The sequence below is a fragment of the Chroicocephalus ridibundus genome, chromosome 4 (assembly GCF_963924245.1).
Source record: "Chroicocephalus ridibundus chromosome 4, bChrRid1.1, whole genome shotgun sequence".
NCBI lineage: Eukaryota > Metazoa > Chordata > Aves > Charadriiformes > Laridae > Chroicocephalus > Chroicocephalus ridibundus.
The window spans coordinates 79,394,333-79,414,903 of NC_086287.1; the positions used below are offsets into that span (position 1 = coordinate 79,394,333).

The 20,571-nt window shown below is 41.2% G+C and overlaps 1 protein-coding gene across 2 annotated transcripts in view; it reads right to left on the reverse strand.

Moving 5' to 3' along the window:
* The window catches only part of NKD1 (NKD inhibitor of WNT signaling pathway 1), a 106,908-nt gene that overhangs the window by 13,910 nt on the left and 72,427 nt on the right, over nt 1–20,571 (reverse strand). The window contains exons 5-6 of one of the 2 annotated variants that reach the window (XM_063334381.1): nt 4,903–5,009; nt 2,204–2,299 (exon numbers count right to left, since the gene is read on the reverse strand). In XM_063334381.1, coding sequence (XP_063190451.1) covers nt 2,204–2,299; nt 4,903–5,009 — 203 coding nt within the window. The remainder of the gene's footprint in view (nt 1–2,203; nt 2,300–4,902; nt 5,010–20,571) is intronic. The other variant, XM_063334382.1, reaches the window with a different exon arrangement.

A 20,571-nucleotide genomic window follows, 5' to 3' on the forward strand; every position in this document is an offset into this window, starting at 1 on the left:
GCTGACCGGTTCTGAAAGCATTTTCATCAGCTCACTAAATGGCACTGGTAGAGATCAGCCCTCTTCCTTAGACTGCCCGTTCTGTCCCTGATCCAGCAATGTGCTTCACTTACTTTTAACTCAAAGCATGTGTTCTATTCATTTTAATTGAAACTATTCACACGTTTAACATTCACCATCATTACGCCCTTTGCTTGGATCAGGAGAAGAGCGGCTTAACAAATGACACTATCAAGCCCATTAAGTTGAACACCAGTCTCCCAGGGGCCAATAGAATAAGAAATTCTGTGTCATGTGAAGAGACTGAAATTCCTCTTTTGTAGCCAAGATGATCTATGAGCTGTTATCATTAGTCATTCTTGCATAAACAACTCTTAAATTGCATCTGCATTCAGCAGAAGACAACCAACAAGACAGATTGTACAAATGGCACTGGAACAGCTTGCGAAAGAAGTGTGTAACATAACTGGGAAACTCTGCAATGGTGCATACTACTTGTTTCTATCTTTGGTCACATGCAAAGAGCTGAAAATTATCAACCTATTTGGTCCCTTGGTTAAAAGAATTTTTTTTGGCACAGGTTCAAGCCTGAATATAGCAACCTCCAGACCTCAGAGCAGTATAATTTTCAATCCCTGCACAGATTTGGTTTCAGTTAAGCTGCAGTCTGCTCTTGTAGCAGGGAGAGGTAGACTTTGGCTGTAACATATTCTCTAAGTACAGTCAAATTAAGCTCTTTGGTGTACCACATAATCACAAATAATTATTGTATACATACTTAAAAGCATATTCTCGTTATGTTCAGCACATGGAACTCCCACTGACATTAATGGGAATTCCATGCCTGAATGTAAAGGACACCCATGTGTGTGGGTTCGGGTTTTGTGTGTTTTTCCCCTATTCTTTGAGAGTCACGATAATCTTGTAATGAAGACTTAGCCTTGGGTCTCCAACGATCTGGGTTCAATCTGCCACTAGGTTCTTGTGAGACTTCAGGCAAGTTATTTCATTTTTCTGGTCTCTGTTCCCCATACATTAACAAATACAACACTACTTCCCCACCCCCCATTCTCCTTGCCCTCTCTATATATCTCATCTTCCCATTTGAAACTCTGGACCTGGCCTGTAACTTTTCATCTGCTTATTCTCTTGCATGAGGGGCACAGATTTCTTTTGACTACTCAAAGCGCTATCAGAGTAGAGACAATGAAAAAAGCCTAGTAATGATGTTCACATACATGTTAAAAACCCTGAAAAACCACCACACTTGGCAATTTGTTCATAAATGGCAAAAGATATTTGCTTCAGTCTTCTAGGAAAAATTTCTGCCCTCATTTGGTGTCTAAGGCCACTATACTTTTGGTATTTACCCTATTCCTTTCAGTCAGTTCTTAGTAATTTCCACAGACACCAGTGTAAGAGTCAAGAGAGACAAAAACTGTCAATGTTCAGCTGATTATCTGAAGACATGGGAGCCAGAAAACACACCACACACAAAAATCAATGACAGCACATTGCAGTAAATCTCAGTAAAAGACATTCTTCTAGAAGAACTATCATTCAATCTGGATAGAAATAATTCTGAAAAAGGACTGTATTCTAATCTAGACATCCTCTTATTTGGCTTCTTATTCGCACAGGAAATATGACTTGAAGACATCCCGATAATAAAAAATACACACAGGTATGCTTTGACAGCCATTCACTATGGTCATCCAGCAAGTATTATCAATCTTATTTATACTTGGAGGGAGCAGGCAGAGATCAGCCTAATATTTATGAAAACAACAGAACAGTATAGTTAGTCCTACTGGAAAGAATGTCAGAAAGCAACCTTGCTATTTTGTTAGCTTAACTCTAAGAAGCAGGATAGAAGCCAGAACAATATACATTTGCAGGGGTTTATTTTGACAATGTGTTTAGTTGTTCGGTTGTTTCAGACATTTTTCCTCCTCAAATGCCATTACTATTTTTTAAAGGCTAATCCCAGATATTAAACAACAACCAGCTTAAGAAGTGGTACAGTACATCTGAAAACAGTAAACTGCTGGTGGGATTGTTTCTAGGAGGGAAGGGTCCATGGAAACTGCTGTTTAAGTTGGCAGGACACCTCTATTTCACAGAAGAAAAAAATGTTCCTGTTATAAAACACTTCTCTTGTTAGCAAACGCTGCACACAAAGGGGCAGCTGTACTTTGCTTACCTCACGTGTGACTCTTCCGTTGTTATCAAAGTCATACAGTGTGAAGGTCCATTCTTGCCTGTTATCTTCCTCTACAGACACATCACATTGCAATTCCTAAGAAACATGCAAAGAGCAGCTGATTACCTAAAGCAAAAGGCCTGTTTGCAGAGCAGACTCTCCATGGAAGGAGGTTGCTTGCTTCCTTCCTTCCTTCCTCCCTCCCTGGCAGGAGGAAGCTTTCAGGATACGTCCCGGGGAGGCCTCTGTCCACCACACTGAAGGAGTCTCATCACAATCACAAGATAATGCTGACTCCCTTGGGCTAGACTTCGGGGAATCTGCAAGATGCTTTCTACTTCGTTGTAGAAAACACGTACAGGAAGGTACAAGGAAACTACTGCCTGAAGCTCTTGAAATATAATAAAATTTCCCACTAAAAAGTGAGAAAGAAAACTCTGCTTAACTCAGGAAGAGAAAGATAACAGAAATAGAGTGACAGAACGAGGCGGTACACCACAGTGCCAGGAGGAGTCATTAATACAAAGCGGACATATGGCACAAATCCCCACCAGCGCGACCTGTCCTTGACACAGATATTTGATACCCAAAGGTTGTCAGAATTAGTGCAGTACAGCATCACGACACCGAAGCTCCCGACATGGAACCCGCCTAGGAACTGGCAGGTAAGAACGACCTGGGAGCACTGCCTGGTCCTTATTTTACCTGCACTTTTGTTAGTGAGAGTGCGATCTGTGGAAAGCCTGAAAGAATCAATTTGTTATAGGGAAAAAAAATTCTCAAACCAAACCCAAGACTTCAGTCAAGAACAAAGGCTGCACTTTGACTGACTCCAGTCACCTGGGTGCAAATCGTTTGCTTTCTCTCAAGACCTGCGCAATCAAAATTATCCAGAGCCACAACAAGGCAAACCAGAAGAGTTACAGTGCAATTAAAATGAAAGCCACTGTACGCAAGTAAAATAAACAGCTCCAAATAGCTTCGGCATGATAGAGCTCAAAATACCTGGTTGATCTTCTGACTTGAAACCAATTCCCTACAGCAGTTCCCGGTCCCCCTGTCCCCTGCTGAGTTCAAAGGCAGGCTGCTCCCCGTTGCAGCAAGCCTGGCAGAGAGCTGCCAAGCGCCCCACACTCTACTGTGGAAACACAGTCTCACGTTACATAAACATTCCCGGCACCTTAAAAGCCAAATCACATCCACCTCAGATTTAGACCTCATGTCTCAACACTTGCATTTCTGATTCTTTTATACCTTTGAAACGTTTACCAATCTCTTAGCTCCTAGCTTACATAGCTGGAAAACTTTCATTTGTAGAACAAGGGGAAAAATATCAATACTTGGTTTCTTGCCACATATTAATACCTCCCTGTCCCACATTGCCTAACATAACATCTTTATGTGAGGATGTGCTCTGCTTAGTTAAGAGCCATGGCAACCTTCCCTGCATTAGTCACGGAGCCTAGTACCAAGTGCTAACCTTTATGGCATGCCAAGAACTACTTGGGAACAAACACAGACTTTGCTGGTACGGTAGAGTTCCAGCTACTCTGGCACCAACCATGTTGACAGGTGTCCTCCAACGTTCAAATATCAAGGCACTGTTAATTGCAATTTATCATCCCTTTCCTGTCTGCAAGCGTCTGCTACTCAAGGTAGAATATAAAATATGCCTAGAAAAAAGAGGTATCGCTGTGAAAAGACAGGAAAAGTCACCTCCCCCCAGAAGGCACGCAAGCACCTAGCAACACCTGAACTGCCTATGGGAAAGCTACCTCCTTTTAATCAGCCCTAAAACTGTAAAAAATAAATCATACTAGACTACTAAATCCGCTCGAGAGAAGGAAACGAACACTGGAGCCATGCTGCAAGGTGGCTGCATGGTCTTTTAAATAACAATTGAGGAACGAAAAGCTCATTACTGTGACAAGCTGACAGCACTGAAAGGCAGAAGTTTGCCACATCTGCTGGAGTGCAGAGAGATGAAAATTCGTGCTGTTTCTTGCCAGTACCAGAGTATCTTCCTCCTCACCAAGACGGACAACCCTCTAGCTGGATGACAGCATGTTTCAATACTCATATTTATTAAATCACTCCCTACATAAACAAAACCTGCCAACTACACACAATGTCTGGCAGTTTTATGATGTTTGTAAGTCTAGAAGGAAATAGACCATCAGACTCATTGCCCTCCAGGATCCTTCCCCTCCTGACATGTGATCGCATGGATTTCCCCTGTAGCAGGTCAGGGCTATTTCACTTTGGAGGCCCAGGCAGAGAAGACGGATGGTTATGGAAGCTTTCACAAACATCTTTTACACCAGTCAGATTTAACCAAGTGCAATAGTCCATGAAAGTCCATCTAAAGATTTGATAACGTGATAGCTGGCATAATAAATTGCTAATGAAAGAATCATAGATAAAGGGTTAAATCAAATGCCTCCTCCTACTGTACATTTCGTGTCCTACAGAGGAATGATCATCATTTGATCCTCTCCAAACCTGGAAATAAATCTCACTAATCACCTCATAAGGAGCACCAATAGTCAGACACTGACTTGACAATTCTGCTCCCGCCTGTACCCATTACAATTGTCGGGAGCTATATACCTGCATCAGCGGACACTATTTGGTCCATAGGTTATTTTTCTACCATAATTATGTCAGTACAGTGAAACTTTAAAATATAAAGGACTTACTTCAAATTTCAGTTGCTTCTTGGAACCTGTGCGTGTGTCACTTTCTTTTTCTGCTTTCTTTTCATCTCCACTGCAAACTCCATCTGTCTTCTCTGGAGGCAAAGCCACTGCGAAAAATATATTTAAGAAAAAACGCTCATAAGGAAATGTCAAAGCAGTCTCATATTTGCAAATCTGTCTTTATTTTTAGGGTGAAATTGATTTCAGCAAACTTGAATGAGAGGATCATTATACTTGATTTGCTTTTGTGTTCACTACACATCTGGGATAATTTCTGCAGACAATCTACCAACAGCTTTTGGTACACAGCCTCTCCTACAAACATCACTAGTCACAGGAAGTTCAAACACAGTATTATGAGAATATAAATCAGCAGAACTGTTACTGTAAATAAGTTGAATAATTTTGCAACATATTGAAAGTTTGTGACATATTGCAAAAACACACTGCATTCACCAGCAGTGAAGTAAGGAAGCAGAAGTCCTCATTCTGTTTCAATTTCCTTCTTCAAATACACACAAACATTACTGCCTTCTAAAAAGGTAAAGCTACCCGCCAAAAAGGTTAAGCTGCATTTTTTCAAGTATGTATAAAAAAGTATATTTTACCTAAGTTTCAAGTTAAAACATTTGCACTTGCATAATTCATTAGCACTCATAAAGAGAATCAATATTAACATCTATCAGATACATATCACAACATATCATAACATGCACCAGATATGGAACAAAAAGATAGATATACTTCTCCTGTGGATTAAAAGACAAATGCCCATGAACTTAATAGCTGTGCCTTTGGCTCCTGCAGAGGCACTCAGGCTTGCACATGATGTAACCCTCTATCTGAAGAAAATGAATCCTATATTCATTGTGAAAACATACAGATTTTTTAACCCTACCCTCAAATGTTTTAGATATGAATTTTTATACATCCACATACCTCTGCCAATAATGTTATACTCACACTTCATTAAACATAGCAGTAATCCTGACTATTCCCCAAAAAATAGAAGATATTGCGAGATTGTGGGTCTTAACGTCAGCATTTGTTCTCTTGCACTGCAGCATTTGCATTTACCCAAAGCCTTTATCCTAATGCTATGTAGGAACCATTTCTTGGGGATGCCCTTGTAAGTAATATCTCACGTAAGTGCCACTTCGACAAAGTCAGATTCCTCACAAAAAAAGGAGACCTGATCCTCTCCAGTTCAGGATGACCCATTTCAAACTGGGTTTACTCTGTAGCTCTCCTGTTGTTCGGCACTACTGAGGTGCCTCCCAAACGTTCTCCCAGGAAAGCAACTCACTAACATGCTAGAAATTAAGATATTGTATTAGCCATCTTTCAGTATTTTCTTTAACATTTAAAATTGGACAGTTAGCTAAAAAATAAAAAAACCTACCCTTACCATAGCTTTATACTCTCAGAAACTCCAAAAACTAAGATTTCTGCCGCAATATTCCCATTACTACAGTGCAGTACAACACATTTTCTAGTGTTACTTCTTTGTTCAAATTTAACACTACTGTCTTTCTTCTTTTTTTTGGTTTTCAAAATTGTGGTATACTAGAAAAGATTCTGGATGTGCAGGAAAGAAGGGGGAATGAGGTAGAAATCCTAACCTTTGGAATTTGCTGACTTTGTTGCTTATTTGCAGTTTTGATGTTATACTAACACGCGGTTCCCAACACGCACATGTAATTTGCATTGTACAAATGCAAGCAGGCATGGAGTTTATTAGACACATACTCACACACTGATACACTTTGATTTCTACTCCAAGCCACATTAGGATTCCCTACACTAAACACAGGCTAAGCAGGAAGGTCAGCTGAAGGAAGAGAAACCTCACTTCACAGCAGTTTCTTCCCTTGTCCTTTTAATCTGGTGTTATCAGATGAGCAGGGACTGCTTATTAGGAGGTTTTTGTATAGTGTTTATCATAATGAAGGCACATATAAAAATAAATACTACTTACAATAGAGAAATCTGAAGTATATCTGAAGAAGGGCCATTTGCTTTATACTCCCCCTTTGTCCATAAATACAACTCCATATTCCTGGAATTTGAAAGCTAAGGCCGCAGAAAGCCCTCCGTAAAACAAAAGTCAACATTTGGTGGTCTACCTTAGTCCAGCCTTGTTGTTTCATTCTATAATCACCAAGAAATGAAAAGGTAATGAGGGCCTTCATAACAAGGACAGTTACACTGACAATGGCTCTTCATAACTATTAAATATGCCGCTAGATTTTCAGTGGCTCATTTGTACCAGTGATGAGTTTCTCCCAGGAACAGTTCTAACTAAGCTGATAGAAACATTTGTATGAGGGGCTTTTGCAATCCCTCGCGATCTCACTCTAGGAAACATGAAATAAATGAAAGCTGGGCTGGTATGACCCCTCGCTTCGTTGGAACGGTGGACAACCAATTGAAAAAGAAATCCCCCCTTGTTATCACACATGCTTTTAAATGTATAAAGGTACATAATGGCCAAAAGACTTCTAAGTGGTCTTTTATCTGTTAAGGGGCAGCATCCCAAATGACACTGGCATGGCAAACAACATTAGGCTGAGAGCACTGAGGAGCAGATCCTGCACAAGGTGACTACTCCCTGCCCCAGTGCTCTTTTTGAGTTTTTCTGTAAAAATTAAGTGTGTTACAGAGCATTCTCTCCCAGCCACCACCGTGCTCTCGCACTGTGCTGAAAGCATCCCGCTGCCTGCTCCCATGGCAGGGGGTTGGAACTAGGTGATCTTTAAGGTCCCTTCCAACCCACACCATTCTATGTGCAAAGGAGCACCAGAACTCCCCAGCCCACATGGTGCCGCTGAGAGGAACGGCAGGGAGTTACCTTCTGGTGTCAGGAACAGCCCTTCCACTGGCACGTCTAATAACCTTTCTGGATGTAGAGTTTGTGTGTTCAGATAGGAAGCTTTCACTTTAATGTATAATTTATGTAACAGAGGAAAAAATGTGCTCTGACAAATTAGTCTTCTCGAAAAACAAGAGTTCAACTATTGGGGAAGGAGGGGATACATCTTGCAGTACACTCCTTGAGAGAGTTTAAATACCGTATGCCAGAAATTATCCTCTTTGAGCTTCGCTGACCTTTGATCTGAAGAACTCATTGGCCTTGCTGCTCTGGGGAATTATCCTTTGAAATCAGTTCCTCGTTTTGGAGCCCAGATGAAATGGGGAAATCTGGTGATCTCATCCTGATGTCAAGTTTCATTCAGCAAAGAAAAATAAAATCTAATCGGGGAAACTTTAAAGGGGAATACGGAGGTATTAAAATAATATTTACGAGTGATCAAATAATGTGTCTGTGCATATATCCTCGTGTGCCTTATCCAAAGCCAACAAACATTTAAAAATACATGCTGGAGTGAGACTGTTTTGTCTGAGAAGAGAAGTACAAGTGGTTTGGTATCTTGTTTCTATACTTAGTTTTGACTATTGACACGCGCTCAATTTCATGAAGGATACAAACACATGCTGAAGCTACTTATAAATAAAATAAGAATGTCTGCTTGGGACAGTTAAAACTGGCAGCCTATAAACAGAGATCCACCAGTGAGCCGCATGCCAAGGTTCAGATATATTCACAATGTGAACTTCCTTTCAGCTCTGCCAATGATATTAAACTAGACCAGACAAGATAGCTATCTCAAAGGAGCGCGGAGAATTAATAGACTTGTGTTTCCAAAGTCTAGGCCATCAGAAATAGGTCCACATACAATATATCATCTGTGCAAAAATACTTATTTACCTCCCCACTCAGATAACAAGTCCTGACAAAGAGAATGCGCTACATAGACGAATACACAGAGAAACCTACCCTTGTTGTGGGAATCCACAACTGGAGGGGGAAAAAAAAAAAGTATATTTATTGCTTCTCATGGGAATAACCATATGCTCTCAAAAACAATGTTCCCTACAGAATGTTTCATGAACTGAAATACTGCATATGTTTTCTTTATGATGTTCTCTTTTCTTGTTCATTATTAATGGTCTTGTATTCACTTCTATAACCTTAAGACACTATAAAAATGCGTCTGGACAATATTTGAAATTGGAAAGACAATAAAGGAAAAATATTAACTTGGAAAAATTGTGAAATACCATTCTTTCATGAAAAACAAACTGACTGGCTTAAGTGTACTAGCAGATGTTTCTCTCTAAGATTGTTAATTACTACCACCCAATTGCTCGTAATTGAGGCGGGGGAGGAAGAGAAGAGAATGAACACTAGTTTAAAGGTATTAAGACTCATCCCTGAAGAATTAAGTCTTTTTTCTCAGAGGTTTATTCATTCCTAAAAAAAGAAGGGGTAATAATTCCAAATGCTCCTTAGGAATCACCAAAAAATCCCAGAAATGAGGTAAAACTGGTTGCTGTGCTGCGTGTATTGAACAAGCATACAATACGAAGCTTCAGACATCCAAACCATTCTTCGCTGACCTCCATCCTGCATCTGAGAATAAGGGGGAAAAAACAGAGAGCCAAAATGGAGCTGCCATCCAGTTGAAAAGTGACTGTTTAAACTTTCACCCTCACTCAGGTGGCTTGTCATTTCATACTTCTCAAAGCCTCATTCAAGGAAAGCACCACGCTCTTTAATAAACAGTCTTCCTTCTCAAAGTAAGGACAGTTTCACTCTGTTTTTCAACTGTACTTAGCATTTTAGTCAGATGGATTAAGAGGATCTTGTGGCCAGAAACAGAAAAGGATGCAACTCTGATGAATGTTCAGGTCTAAGTTACAGCTACCAAGTCCAAATTTGCACAGCAGTTAGGAGAACTCAGGCTAACTATAACCAACTTCAGAGCCTCTTTGGGATGACAGCCATTCTGAAAGGTATGTGATGGATCACAGGGTCTTAACTCAGAGAGCAGAACTATGGGAGAAGCTATGCAATTCCACAGTGATAAATTATGACTGGACATTGACATTATCTCAACATCAGGGTCATTACTGTGTAATTTTTGAGAGAAAGCAGAGTAAAGGTAAAATTGGAGAATTGACAAAAATGCCACCTCTGAAAGTCAGCATCTGGCATACATGAAACCAAACCCTTTGAAGTGAAATATTATTAGCCTGCCCCTCAAGTCGGATAGACCAGATTCCACATCAATTCTTTAAAACTACGACTAGAAACAAAGGGACAGAATTATCTGTACATGGAGAAAAACAACAAGCCACACACTAGAACCTGAGACTTATGGGGGAGTAGGATAAAAGGAAAATAAAAATTGCATAGATATATGAAGACAAAGAGATGAAGTCATAAGCACTTCTGTAACAGCTCAAATTGAACTTCAGTAGCAATATTTGACTGGCAGAATTGAGTGTCAAAGAGCTGGTCCAACCAAGCTCAGCAGTAAATTCCTACTGACGTCAATAGGGTAAGGGCTTCACTTCCAATTTACAGATCTAGCAGACGCAACAGAACTTAAAGTCAGAAACTATGAGGACCAAAGGGACAGAAAGAGAATTAATTTTGTTATTTTTCCTGAAGTCTCTGATGTCTAAATTATCTGGTTCTGTCAACATTTTTTTCATTGCAAATCAGGTTTGACAAACATAACTGACATTCTTTGCTGACTGCACGACAACAACCAGAGCAATAATAACTGTGTTTCAAAGTCCAAATTGAGAAGTCATCCTTTAATCAACATTTGCATTCACATTCAGATTTCACTTTTAAGTTCTCCTGGAGGCCATGGATTAAGAAATATCACCCCCATTAAGCACACATTTTGTTTTTTTTTTCCATAGAGTTGATTGAAATACATCCCCGATAGAGATAACTTTGCTTAAGCAGGGGTGCTCTTCTCCAGTAGCAAATGAACGTAGGCAGAGCAGGACCAGGAAGGGAGTAACATTCCTGTTCCACAGCCACCAGAATAAGCGTGTAGAAAAACAGGCTCGCCCTGGATCAGTGCCAAAAGCGTGTATTCAACTTTCTCTGGCTGAAAGCTGAAGCTGATGAATTAGACACACCCTTCAAAACAACAAAGATCAAGCTGCCTTCTCTGAAACTTACTGTAGGGAAATTAATTGTCCATTTTAAGTGCAGAGGGACAAGTCAAAACCAATTTAGCAAGAGCCGTACTAGTGGTGCTTTGTACTAGTCTGGGATGGGTACTTCAGTCTGAAGTATGGAGAGAAGTCACGTTCTTCTATTTCACCGTTTCCTGTTGATGGTCACAATACAAATTAAAGGTTGAATTGCACACCATGGAGTGGAAAAAAAAAAAGATTCATGATGTCACAAGACATATTGCCAGCACCCGAGCAGGGGGAGACAGTTAGGCACAGATCAGAGGGGTAGTGAGTCAGACCATGTGATGGTTTGCAAAAAAAACCCAACAAAAATAGACAACCAAAATATGTGTTAATCATTCAGGCATCAGATAATGATTCTAACTGACAAGTCACTGCTAGGACACTGGGGAATTGCTAAACTGAAATTTACTTAAATGTTCAGTCAACATTTTCTCTCCTGAATAAAAAATAGTCAAACTTACAGGTCTGTGCAACACCACCTCCCTGAAAGCTTCAATTCCTTTTGCCAACCCCAATAATTTGACATATGTAAGCAGAAGTATTTCCAAGTCTTGATACAGAGTCACTGGTTTCTATCTAGGTCTGGCGCCTTTTTTTTGGCTGCTGGGTTTTGGGGGAAAAAATTTTACTATCTCCTTAGGAAAAAAAGATTTGCACTAAAGATGCAGATACAAAGGACAATACGGTTTCTCTCTGCTAGCTAGGGTGTAACTCATACATGCTTAAACACTAAACCTAGATTTCTCACACTCCCGCTGCAGTGAGTTTGCTGAAGGGAGGGAGTTTGCTGAATTTTGCCAGATTATGATTCCCTTTTCCAATTAGTTCCCCAACTGGCTGTATTTCATCAACAGCAACTGCCAGATTAAATGCCTTACTTGACCATCTTCACCCAATACACTTTGATGTTCAGTTCTCAAACTTCAAAATACCTTTTGGATGAAGATCAGACAGCACTAAACAGAATTACTAATTAATTAAGCAAAGTTAAATTTTAAACACTGTTTGTTGTGTTAGCCAAAAGCCTGAACAGAACAGTCTTTTTTTTTCCCTTCCTCATCGGAGATCAAAGAAGATCATTTCTCCCTCCCCTCCCCTATCTTAAAAAAAAGGGGGGGGGAGGGGGGGGCAGAATCTCCATAAGCTTTGGTCAGAATAGTTCGGATGATACCTGTAGCAGCAAGATTTGTGTTTGACCAGTGAGCATATCAAAAGCCACATTAAGAGAACGCAATCTGCTGTAACTATCTGTATCATTTAACATGGGTAAGTACTTAAGTGAAAACTGTCATTGTCACATGGACCACTTACCACTTTCTAACAGCATTATGTGTCCCTGGAGCTCTAAATGGGCCTGCAAAGCGTTGAATTCTGTTGCTGAACAGTGACAGATGGGGACACCAACTGATCATTTGTGACTTAAAGCAAAAGAAGAAAGACCTCTCTTCTCTGAAGATGGCCGTACACTGATTTTGGTTAGTAACTGCTAACAATTTTGCTTTTTAAAAATCCCTTACCAGTGTAAGTTGCAGATCTGCGTGTTCACATAGGATTTTCTATCTGAGATTTTCTTTGTCTCTTTGGATTTTTTTCCCCCTGAGACTCACAAGGGAAGAAAAAGAAGAAAAAAACCCAGCCACTACATAACCCTTTATTCAAATGAAGGCTGAGTAGGTAGTGTTATTAATAATGTAGGCTTTGATATCAACTCACTCCCATCTAACTTAGATGTTCAATGGAAAAATCGTGTTTTCACCACCTTTGCTATGATAACGGGGCTTCTAAAGGTATATGAACTGTAATATTCATCTCATCAGAATTGTTTCCCATGAGGAAGAATGTCACTCTGACCCTCACAAAGATGGCCTTTTATAGAGAGCAATGTTTTGGACCTGTACTGCAACATTATTTGGGCTGTGATGAATCAGTTGCATGTCTGACAACTCTCTCATAGTTAATATTCAGTAGCATGTTCAGTGTTCCCATCCTCAGAGCCATAGATGTTACTCTGAGAGGTGGGAGAGAATGGAGGACAACTAAAAAGCAATACAGTGACCAACAGTCCAGCATATACCCGTGCATGTACAAGCATACATCTCTTTCCCTTTTCATATTCATACATGGGTGAGGAATGGTACTGAGGTGATACATCACATACTGCAAAACATGCAGAGAAATAAAATTCATCAAGGCTTGAACAACCTTATTTAAAGTCTAGAGAGCACACAGGATCTCACCACAAGAAATGACTCCCACAGAGCAAACACAGGTAACTGCTCACTGTTTTTAGTAAGTATAGTACAGCCTAAAGACCACAACCAGAGATGGAAGCCCACTGTGCTACGTACTGCTCACAATGCAGAAGAGGAGACAGTTTGGAGCGTGCTTACAGGAGAAGCCAGACCTTCTTACTGCCCTAGAGACCCCATGTGTTTCGCAACTCAAGATTCAGCTTCCCACTTTGAGCTACCCCTTTGGTGGAAAACCCTGCAATATCCTCCTGGACAGGGCCACTGTGAAGTTTTGTTCAAATGCAGCTTCTTGCAATCTGGGCAGCAATCCCTACTGCAGGGCAGGCGGGTGGGTGCCCAGCGTGGCTCCCAAGGGTCCTGCATGGGCACGGAGCTGGACACGGAGCCGTCTTCATCTGAATACTGCTTTGCCAAGAATATCCTTCCACACCTGGATGGCTCCACTCTCTGTAGAGGCTCATTAAAGTAACAAACCAAGGGTCTGCAGCACCACACTGCAACTTCATGCTGCCAAATCCTTAAGAGGGACTCCAACTCCCTCCTAAATAAATCTCTTGTGGATGGAGCTCAGGGCTGCCTTGGCTCCCCTCGGCCACTGCTGGCTGGTGCTGAGCCCAGCGCGCTGCCCCGGCTGCAGGGCACAGCAAAAACCCTCCGCTCCTCCGGAGCCCTGTGAAAATTCCTCGGGTAGCAGCTCTTTTACTTCTGGATATTTTGTTTTACAACTATTCCTTTCCTCTCTTTTTGTTACCTTTATAGTTTTAAATCCTTTTCGGTACAAAGTTGGGCACTTTGTATGACATATTTTACTGGTGAAAAGACCTGGATTTCTGGATCAGATTTCTAAAGCAAGAAAAAACTGATTACTGGTATTTTTATTTTTTTGGTAGGTTGGGGGTTGGGACTTTCCATCTAACAAGAGCAGCTGGACCTCGAGCTCTTTCAAGAGCACAAATGTTGCTTCAGGTTCATTTCCACAACCCCATAGTGCTGCATTTATTATTTGCTTTTACTCACAAACTAGTTGCGGTTACCAAAAAAAAAACACTCTTCCAAACAAATGACATTTTATCTTTTTCTCCACAGGAGAATAAGGTTGACTGCTACTTGTGCTTTGAGGTTTGGATATGATTGAGATGAAACATCTGTTAAGAAAAAAGGTGTGGGAGGGACTTTTTTCTGCTAAAAATATCATGCCTTTTTTTTTTCCACCAAACTTGAAACATGTGATGAAATTCAACTTTTAAAATATAACCCTGGAGCTACTTGAAACTATAAAAGTCTCCTCAGTATCTGAGGCAAGTCAGAATTTCCACTGTTCAAGCTGGGCTTTTATGAAGAGCAGACTTTAGAAAAAGCTGTAATCTGTCTAGGTAACAAAGGGCACTTGTTCTGCCTGGTGAGGTAAAACTTTGGGTTTCTGTAGCTACTGCAGCAGAAGTGGAGTTGAAGCACACAAAAGCACCCTGACTGATACACACTTTGAATTTGGAATAGCAACTGGCAAAAGCAATATGCTTGTCACTGAAATTGCCTCCCTCAGTCTGCATGTACACGCTTGTGTATTTGTAAGGTTCGGCAGGATAACAGGTTGTTGTGCCTAAACTATCCAGCCTGAAGGTTCACGCATCTATCTCGTTTTACACCCATCTAGCCGCCTATATAAAACAATGGCTCCTAAATTCAATCCCAGAAATGCCAGAACTATTTAATCCTGTCATAAACTGTATCCTCACATAAGACACTCTGGGATATGAAATCCCTACGGGTAGGAGAGCAGGGCCTTACAGGAGCACGCACGTGGGATCTAAACAAAAGCCGACTGCAGAAGGCTACCAAAGACCCAGCAAAGGGAGCACTCAAACTCGGTTGCCTGGCTGTGTCAAGGTCAAGTCAAACACAAGAGAACCAGCAACTTGAGGAATATTCGGGAGTTGCAGCAGGACATATTGCCTGTTAAATGCAGCATTCAAGGGTTCTACAAATGAATGTAAAGTTTCATGTAAAGGCAAGGGATTTGAAACAAATATATTGTCTTCTGAAATAGCGTAGGCCAAAACTTCTTTCAATTACAAGAGTACAAAACTGGAATAATTCCATGAACACCAGCATGAGAGTATTATCTGGCCCCAAATCTTTGCCTGGAAATATGCTCTAGTTTCACATGGATTAAAAAAAAAAAAAAAAAAAGAAAAAAAAAAGAAAGAGAGAGTCACAAGAGAGTCAGAGAAGAATGGCATTTTGACTCACTTTTCAAAAACATGTTTAATAAAACCTCCACGAACTGTGGTCAAAGCTACAAGAAAAATAACTGGTAATAATCGTTGCTGGGAAATTAAAAGTAGAAAAGGACCTTTGTTCTTGAAGTAGAATAAATGAAACCACTGGTATTCATCATGTTTCCAGAGAGATTGTTTTCAAACTCCTGACTTGTTCCCATATTTCATTCTTTGTTCTTGGTGGTGGATGTCCTGGGGCAAAGTTCAAGTGCATTTTTATCCTGCAGCACACGTACAGTAATGCAGCTTTATCTCTGTACCGTCCACTAGACCAGCTCTCTCCCAGAGACATGCCTGAGTCCATCAGCTTGGCAAGGTGTATCTGATGGTCGACGCTGCCTCCTAGATTAGTCACCACTGCAGAGGCAGGAGAGCAGGGCAGGAAGAGAGATGTGACCGGCTGTAACCCAGCCATCTCGGACGGTGGCAAGGGTTTGAGGGGTGCACCCACACGGCGGGCAGCCAGCGCAGAGCTGTGCACCAGCCTGCATTCCTGTGCGCTCAGTGTGACTGTCACCCGGCCTGAGCTGGACGAACAGCTCACCCAGATGTGCCTACACACGCTTCAGTTCCTTCCTCCTCTGAATCACAACATCGACGGCCGAAGGGAAACACCAAAGACCAAGACTGATTAGTCTTTCAAACTCTTTCAAACCTCATGGACAGAGCATCAGCCTCATGTCACTGGCAGCCACTTCTTGTCCCTATTTCAGTCACACTACACAGTAGCTTCCCTCGGGCTTCACTCACCGGTGTGAGCAACCAGTTAGGTTCCATGGTCTGCTGCCTAAGCACCACCGTGATGCTTTGCCTTCAGGATGCGGAAGGCAAATGCAAGAGCCCTCCTCCCTCTGATGAGATCTCCCTAAGTTATGCACTTTTGCACTTTGGTTGCCCTGCTTCCCACACACACCCTGATCGTCTGCCTCTTACGTGCTACAAAAGAAGCAGCTTGAGAGACCTGTAGTCATAGGTTTTCAACAGCTATATCCACAGGTGACTCTTTGCCTCCTAGCAGACTAGTTCAAGACTACCCCAGATGTGAGAGTAAATTAATATTCTTACTGTTAATTGATTATTTTTTAATGACCGCTAGGAAAGAGCATTAGCTTCTCTGTGAAAGAAGGAAAAGTTGCCCATCTTAGGTAGAAGGAAAGAGTATGGAAAAACAATATTGTTATAAATACCAAGCATGCACATAATATTAAAGCTTTCCATGTTTAAGGTGTTCATAATGATCAACTCCATGCTTTTTTGAGGTGCTTGTTCACTTCCCTTTTCATTACCTCAGTTTTCTACTGAAATGCTTTTTATACACTACACACAATGAAATTAACATTTGGCTTTCTTCAGCCATCATGAAGAATAGAGACCACTTGTAAGTTTGGAAGGTTTTCTTGTGTATTGTACTTTGAAACGCTCTCTCTCTCATACTGGAAGGGACAGACATAGATGTAGGAAATCCCAGGCTCTGTTCTGAGCTTTGCTATTGTGTCCCTGAACCAAACATGCAACTTGCTTGTGTTCAGGCGTGACAACTTTCCAGCAGCATAGAATGACCTGAATACAGAGATCAATGTGAAGCTATTACTTAAAGCAGGTATGATCTTCCCAGTCCAATGCAGAGGATTAATAATCCAGAACAAAACTCTCAAACCCTAGACAAAACACATACTCTATCAAAAACCGCTAGGAGCTGGTGGGTTGTCAGCTGAAGAGAGAGATACCCTGCACGCAGGGAACAAGCTCAGCACGGGCAGCAGAGCACAAACCCTCCGCACTGCAGTGGCTCAGTGTGAGGAGGAAAAGCTCACCCTCTGAGGTGACATAACAGCCCACTTTTCACTGCCTTTCTGTGCTCTGCTTGCCAACATGGGTGGGAGCCATTAGACAGTGTAAAGGACCATTTGGAAACACCTGGAGACCACTAACTCATTACACACAGGCCATGGACAACCATTGGATGGCAACACTCTTTCATCACTACTGACCTGGCTGCACTTGAAACAGCAGCTCTAGAAGTAAAAGCTTCTGATCCAAATACCAACCCCCCTCAACTGGAACAGCTAATGTTAAGAAACACTTGTACAATTTTACTTCCCCCCCCCCCCCCCCCCCGCCTTAAAGTGCCTTATGCCATAAGATTTTCCTCCCACTCATGGCAAACAGCCTACCTGCTTCTTATAATTTCCTGGATCTGTATATGACCACAGGAAAACTTCTGCTAATCCTACCAGTCTCATGTTCTTTGGTGACTTTTATTCTAACTGCCAAACTAAGCAGTTTTCTCTTGGCACTCTCCACTGCTCCTTTTTTTCCCCCCTCGTGTTCTTTGGTACTCCTTCCAATTCACAGTAACCAGCTTATCAGCTTCCAGCCTCGGCAGGGAGTAGCTGTTTGTCAGATAATGGCGACTGCTGCCCGTGGGTCACCCTGAAGCTGAAGATATTTTTCACAGTTGTTTCATGTCACATGAAAAGGGTACAGCAGAAACCTCTCGATAGCCGAAAAAAAATACAGGCAATGAGCAAGCGATCACCAGTCTGCAGTGATCACATAACCTATACTCGTCCATAGCAAATCGATGGTAAGGGTGTAGGACTGGCAACAAGTCATTAAAACACACAACATCCCAGAAGGCTGACCACTAGAGCACTTTTAAAGTAGAATTATTCGCACTCTGTTTGCAGTGTCAGGGATGAACAGATATTTGGTTTAAGAACATGACAGGGAAGGGACCTTCATTTTCCGCAAAGCACCAAGCCTGCATCAATAGTACTAGGTAGGTAATACCAACGGTGCTGAGATAAAGCAACTTTGCCTGCGTGCAAGATGCAATCCATGTATTTTCTATAAATACACTGGCATTTCACGTACATAATACATAGAATATTATTTAAGCTTTAGAAAATAAATGAAATAACCATCATAACTGAAGGCATTAACTAGAAATGAGCACGCAGTTTGAAATAATTGCCTTTTGTTACCCATTCATAGCTCAGCCTAGCACAATACATGAATTTATTACAGCTAAGACATTATCAAAGTGTGGTAAAAAGTGTCTTATAGGCAAACAGAAGGTTAGTTAAAACTAATTAAAATGCTTGTTCAAGTTTTCCTCTGCTGAGAAGTTTATAAAAAATTTGGGCCCAAGTACCACACCTTGCCATCCTTCCTCTGAGTTGACAACCCAGCAGATATTCTTCTAGTCATACTAGTAACATCTTGAAAAACATATAGCAATATTAAAAATAGAATGAATTATTTTTCTGCTTTGATGAATACAGCATGCCTTGCTTGAAGGTTTAGAAATTCCGTCACGTCTTGTAAATGTGTGAACAGTGCTATAGGTAGCTCTTTTACAGATATGATAGACTTTTTTTTCAGCAACAACATATGCTTTGCACTCTGCTGGAGAGGTCTCTAATACTTATGGGCAAGAAGATGACCTAGTACCAGATGAAGGAACATCTTACATTGTCAAGGGATTTGGATACATCTGGTTTGGGAAACATATAAAAAAAATGGGTTTCTTGATTCAGGTCAAGCTCTGTCACTACTTTCATCAGGACTTTGGATATCATGTTCAGATAAGGCAACAGGAAGGCTTGGATCTTCTCCAGTCTTCTGTTGAGAGAATAATAATCAAGACATCACCCTCAGCTGACAAATGAAACGGGGAACAGATTGCTATCAGCATAAGAGACAGCTCCTCTGACAGGCACAGGACAAGATTGATCTCACAGAGATGCAAGATTTCTGGTTTGTAGAAACACTTAACTCATACTTTTCATGAGAACGGTGACATGAGAGATCACATTATCACATAACTAATTGGGGTGACAGGTTGGGTGTCTCCTGAGTTTAAGGACTTCACCTTGAACTCCAAAAGGCAGCTGAAGGAGACTGACAGCTATAACCCACTGGGCTCTAAAGGGCTCGTATTGAGACAAGTAGGATATTGCCTCATTGCCATAATCAGTCTGTGTCAGAGGGAGACTTTCCTGCTTCTGCTTCAGATATCACAAGCAGGGAGAAAACAGGCTGCTTTGAAAAGCTTCTAAATAGTCAGGTAATAAGACAGAGGAACCCCAGTTCACTTCCTAAAGACGTGGAGCGGTCAAGAAAACCCTCCTGGTCTACAGGTTGTAGCTGTGAAAATTTCCCAAAACGTCCAGGGAAAGGAGGTAAAAAAATTCTGGAAAACAAGAGCAGGACTGTTGAATGATGCATTTAAAAGCTTGCTTGTGCCTTGAAGAGCAGAGAGAGATATCTTTCTAATAGCAGATATCTTTCTGAACCACCTGCATGTCTCCATGATGGAAGAGTGACTTGCTGTTTCATGCTACATTCAATTCCTGCCTGCCATTTTAGCTTCCCCACTGATATTACATGAAAAATACCTCCTAATGTATGTGCTAGTTTTTTGACTTCTTCCAGAACCACCTCCAGTCATTCAGTTCTACTATTCTATAGCAGGACAAGGAAGAGAAATTTCAAGCTCTTTTATCCTAGAGATGAAGAGTAATGAAGCACACGCTTCCTGTGCAGAAACTGTTGGACAAGAAAGTTCAAGCACAAGAAGTTTGTACACAGCCACAGCAGACTGCACAAGTACTTAAAGTTGCAAATGAATCCACTACAGAACCTATATCCAGCATGCCCAATTGCTGAGTTACTAATGAAAGAGAAAGACAGGAAACAGAGTAATATAGAGAAGAGACTGAGGTTTCCATTGATATCTCTTATCTAAGGAAATCACTGACCATGTAAGAGAAAACCCAAAAATTTCAATTTAGTTACTTGCCAGCACAAAATCAAAGGCAGGTGCTGGACATAATAGACAATACTGGTCAAACTGTTTCTTTCTGCACAGCACTCAGTAAACAGAGTCGCCACTATTGAGTTCTAACCTCTTGTCATGCAGCAACATTGAGTCAACAATCCGCTCTCATGGCTTAATGCTTTTGATGTTTACTTTGTTCTTTCTATAGTTCAAAAGAAAGCACTAATGCACCAGTCCTCTTACCAAATACAATCTTAATCCCAGAATCCCGAGCCTTTTGCTG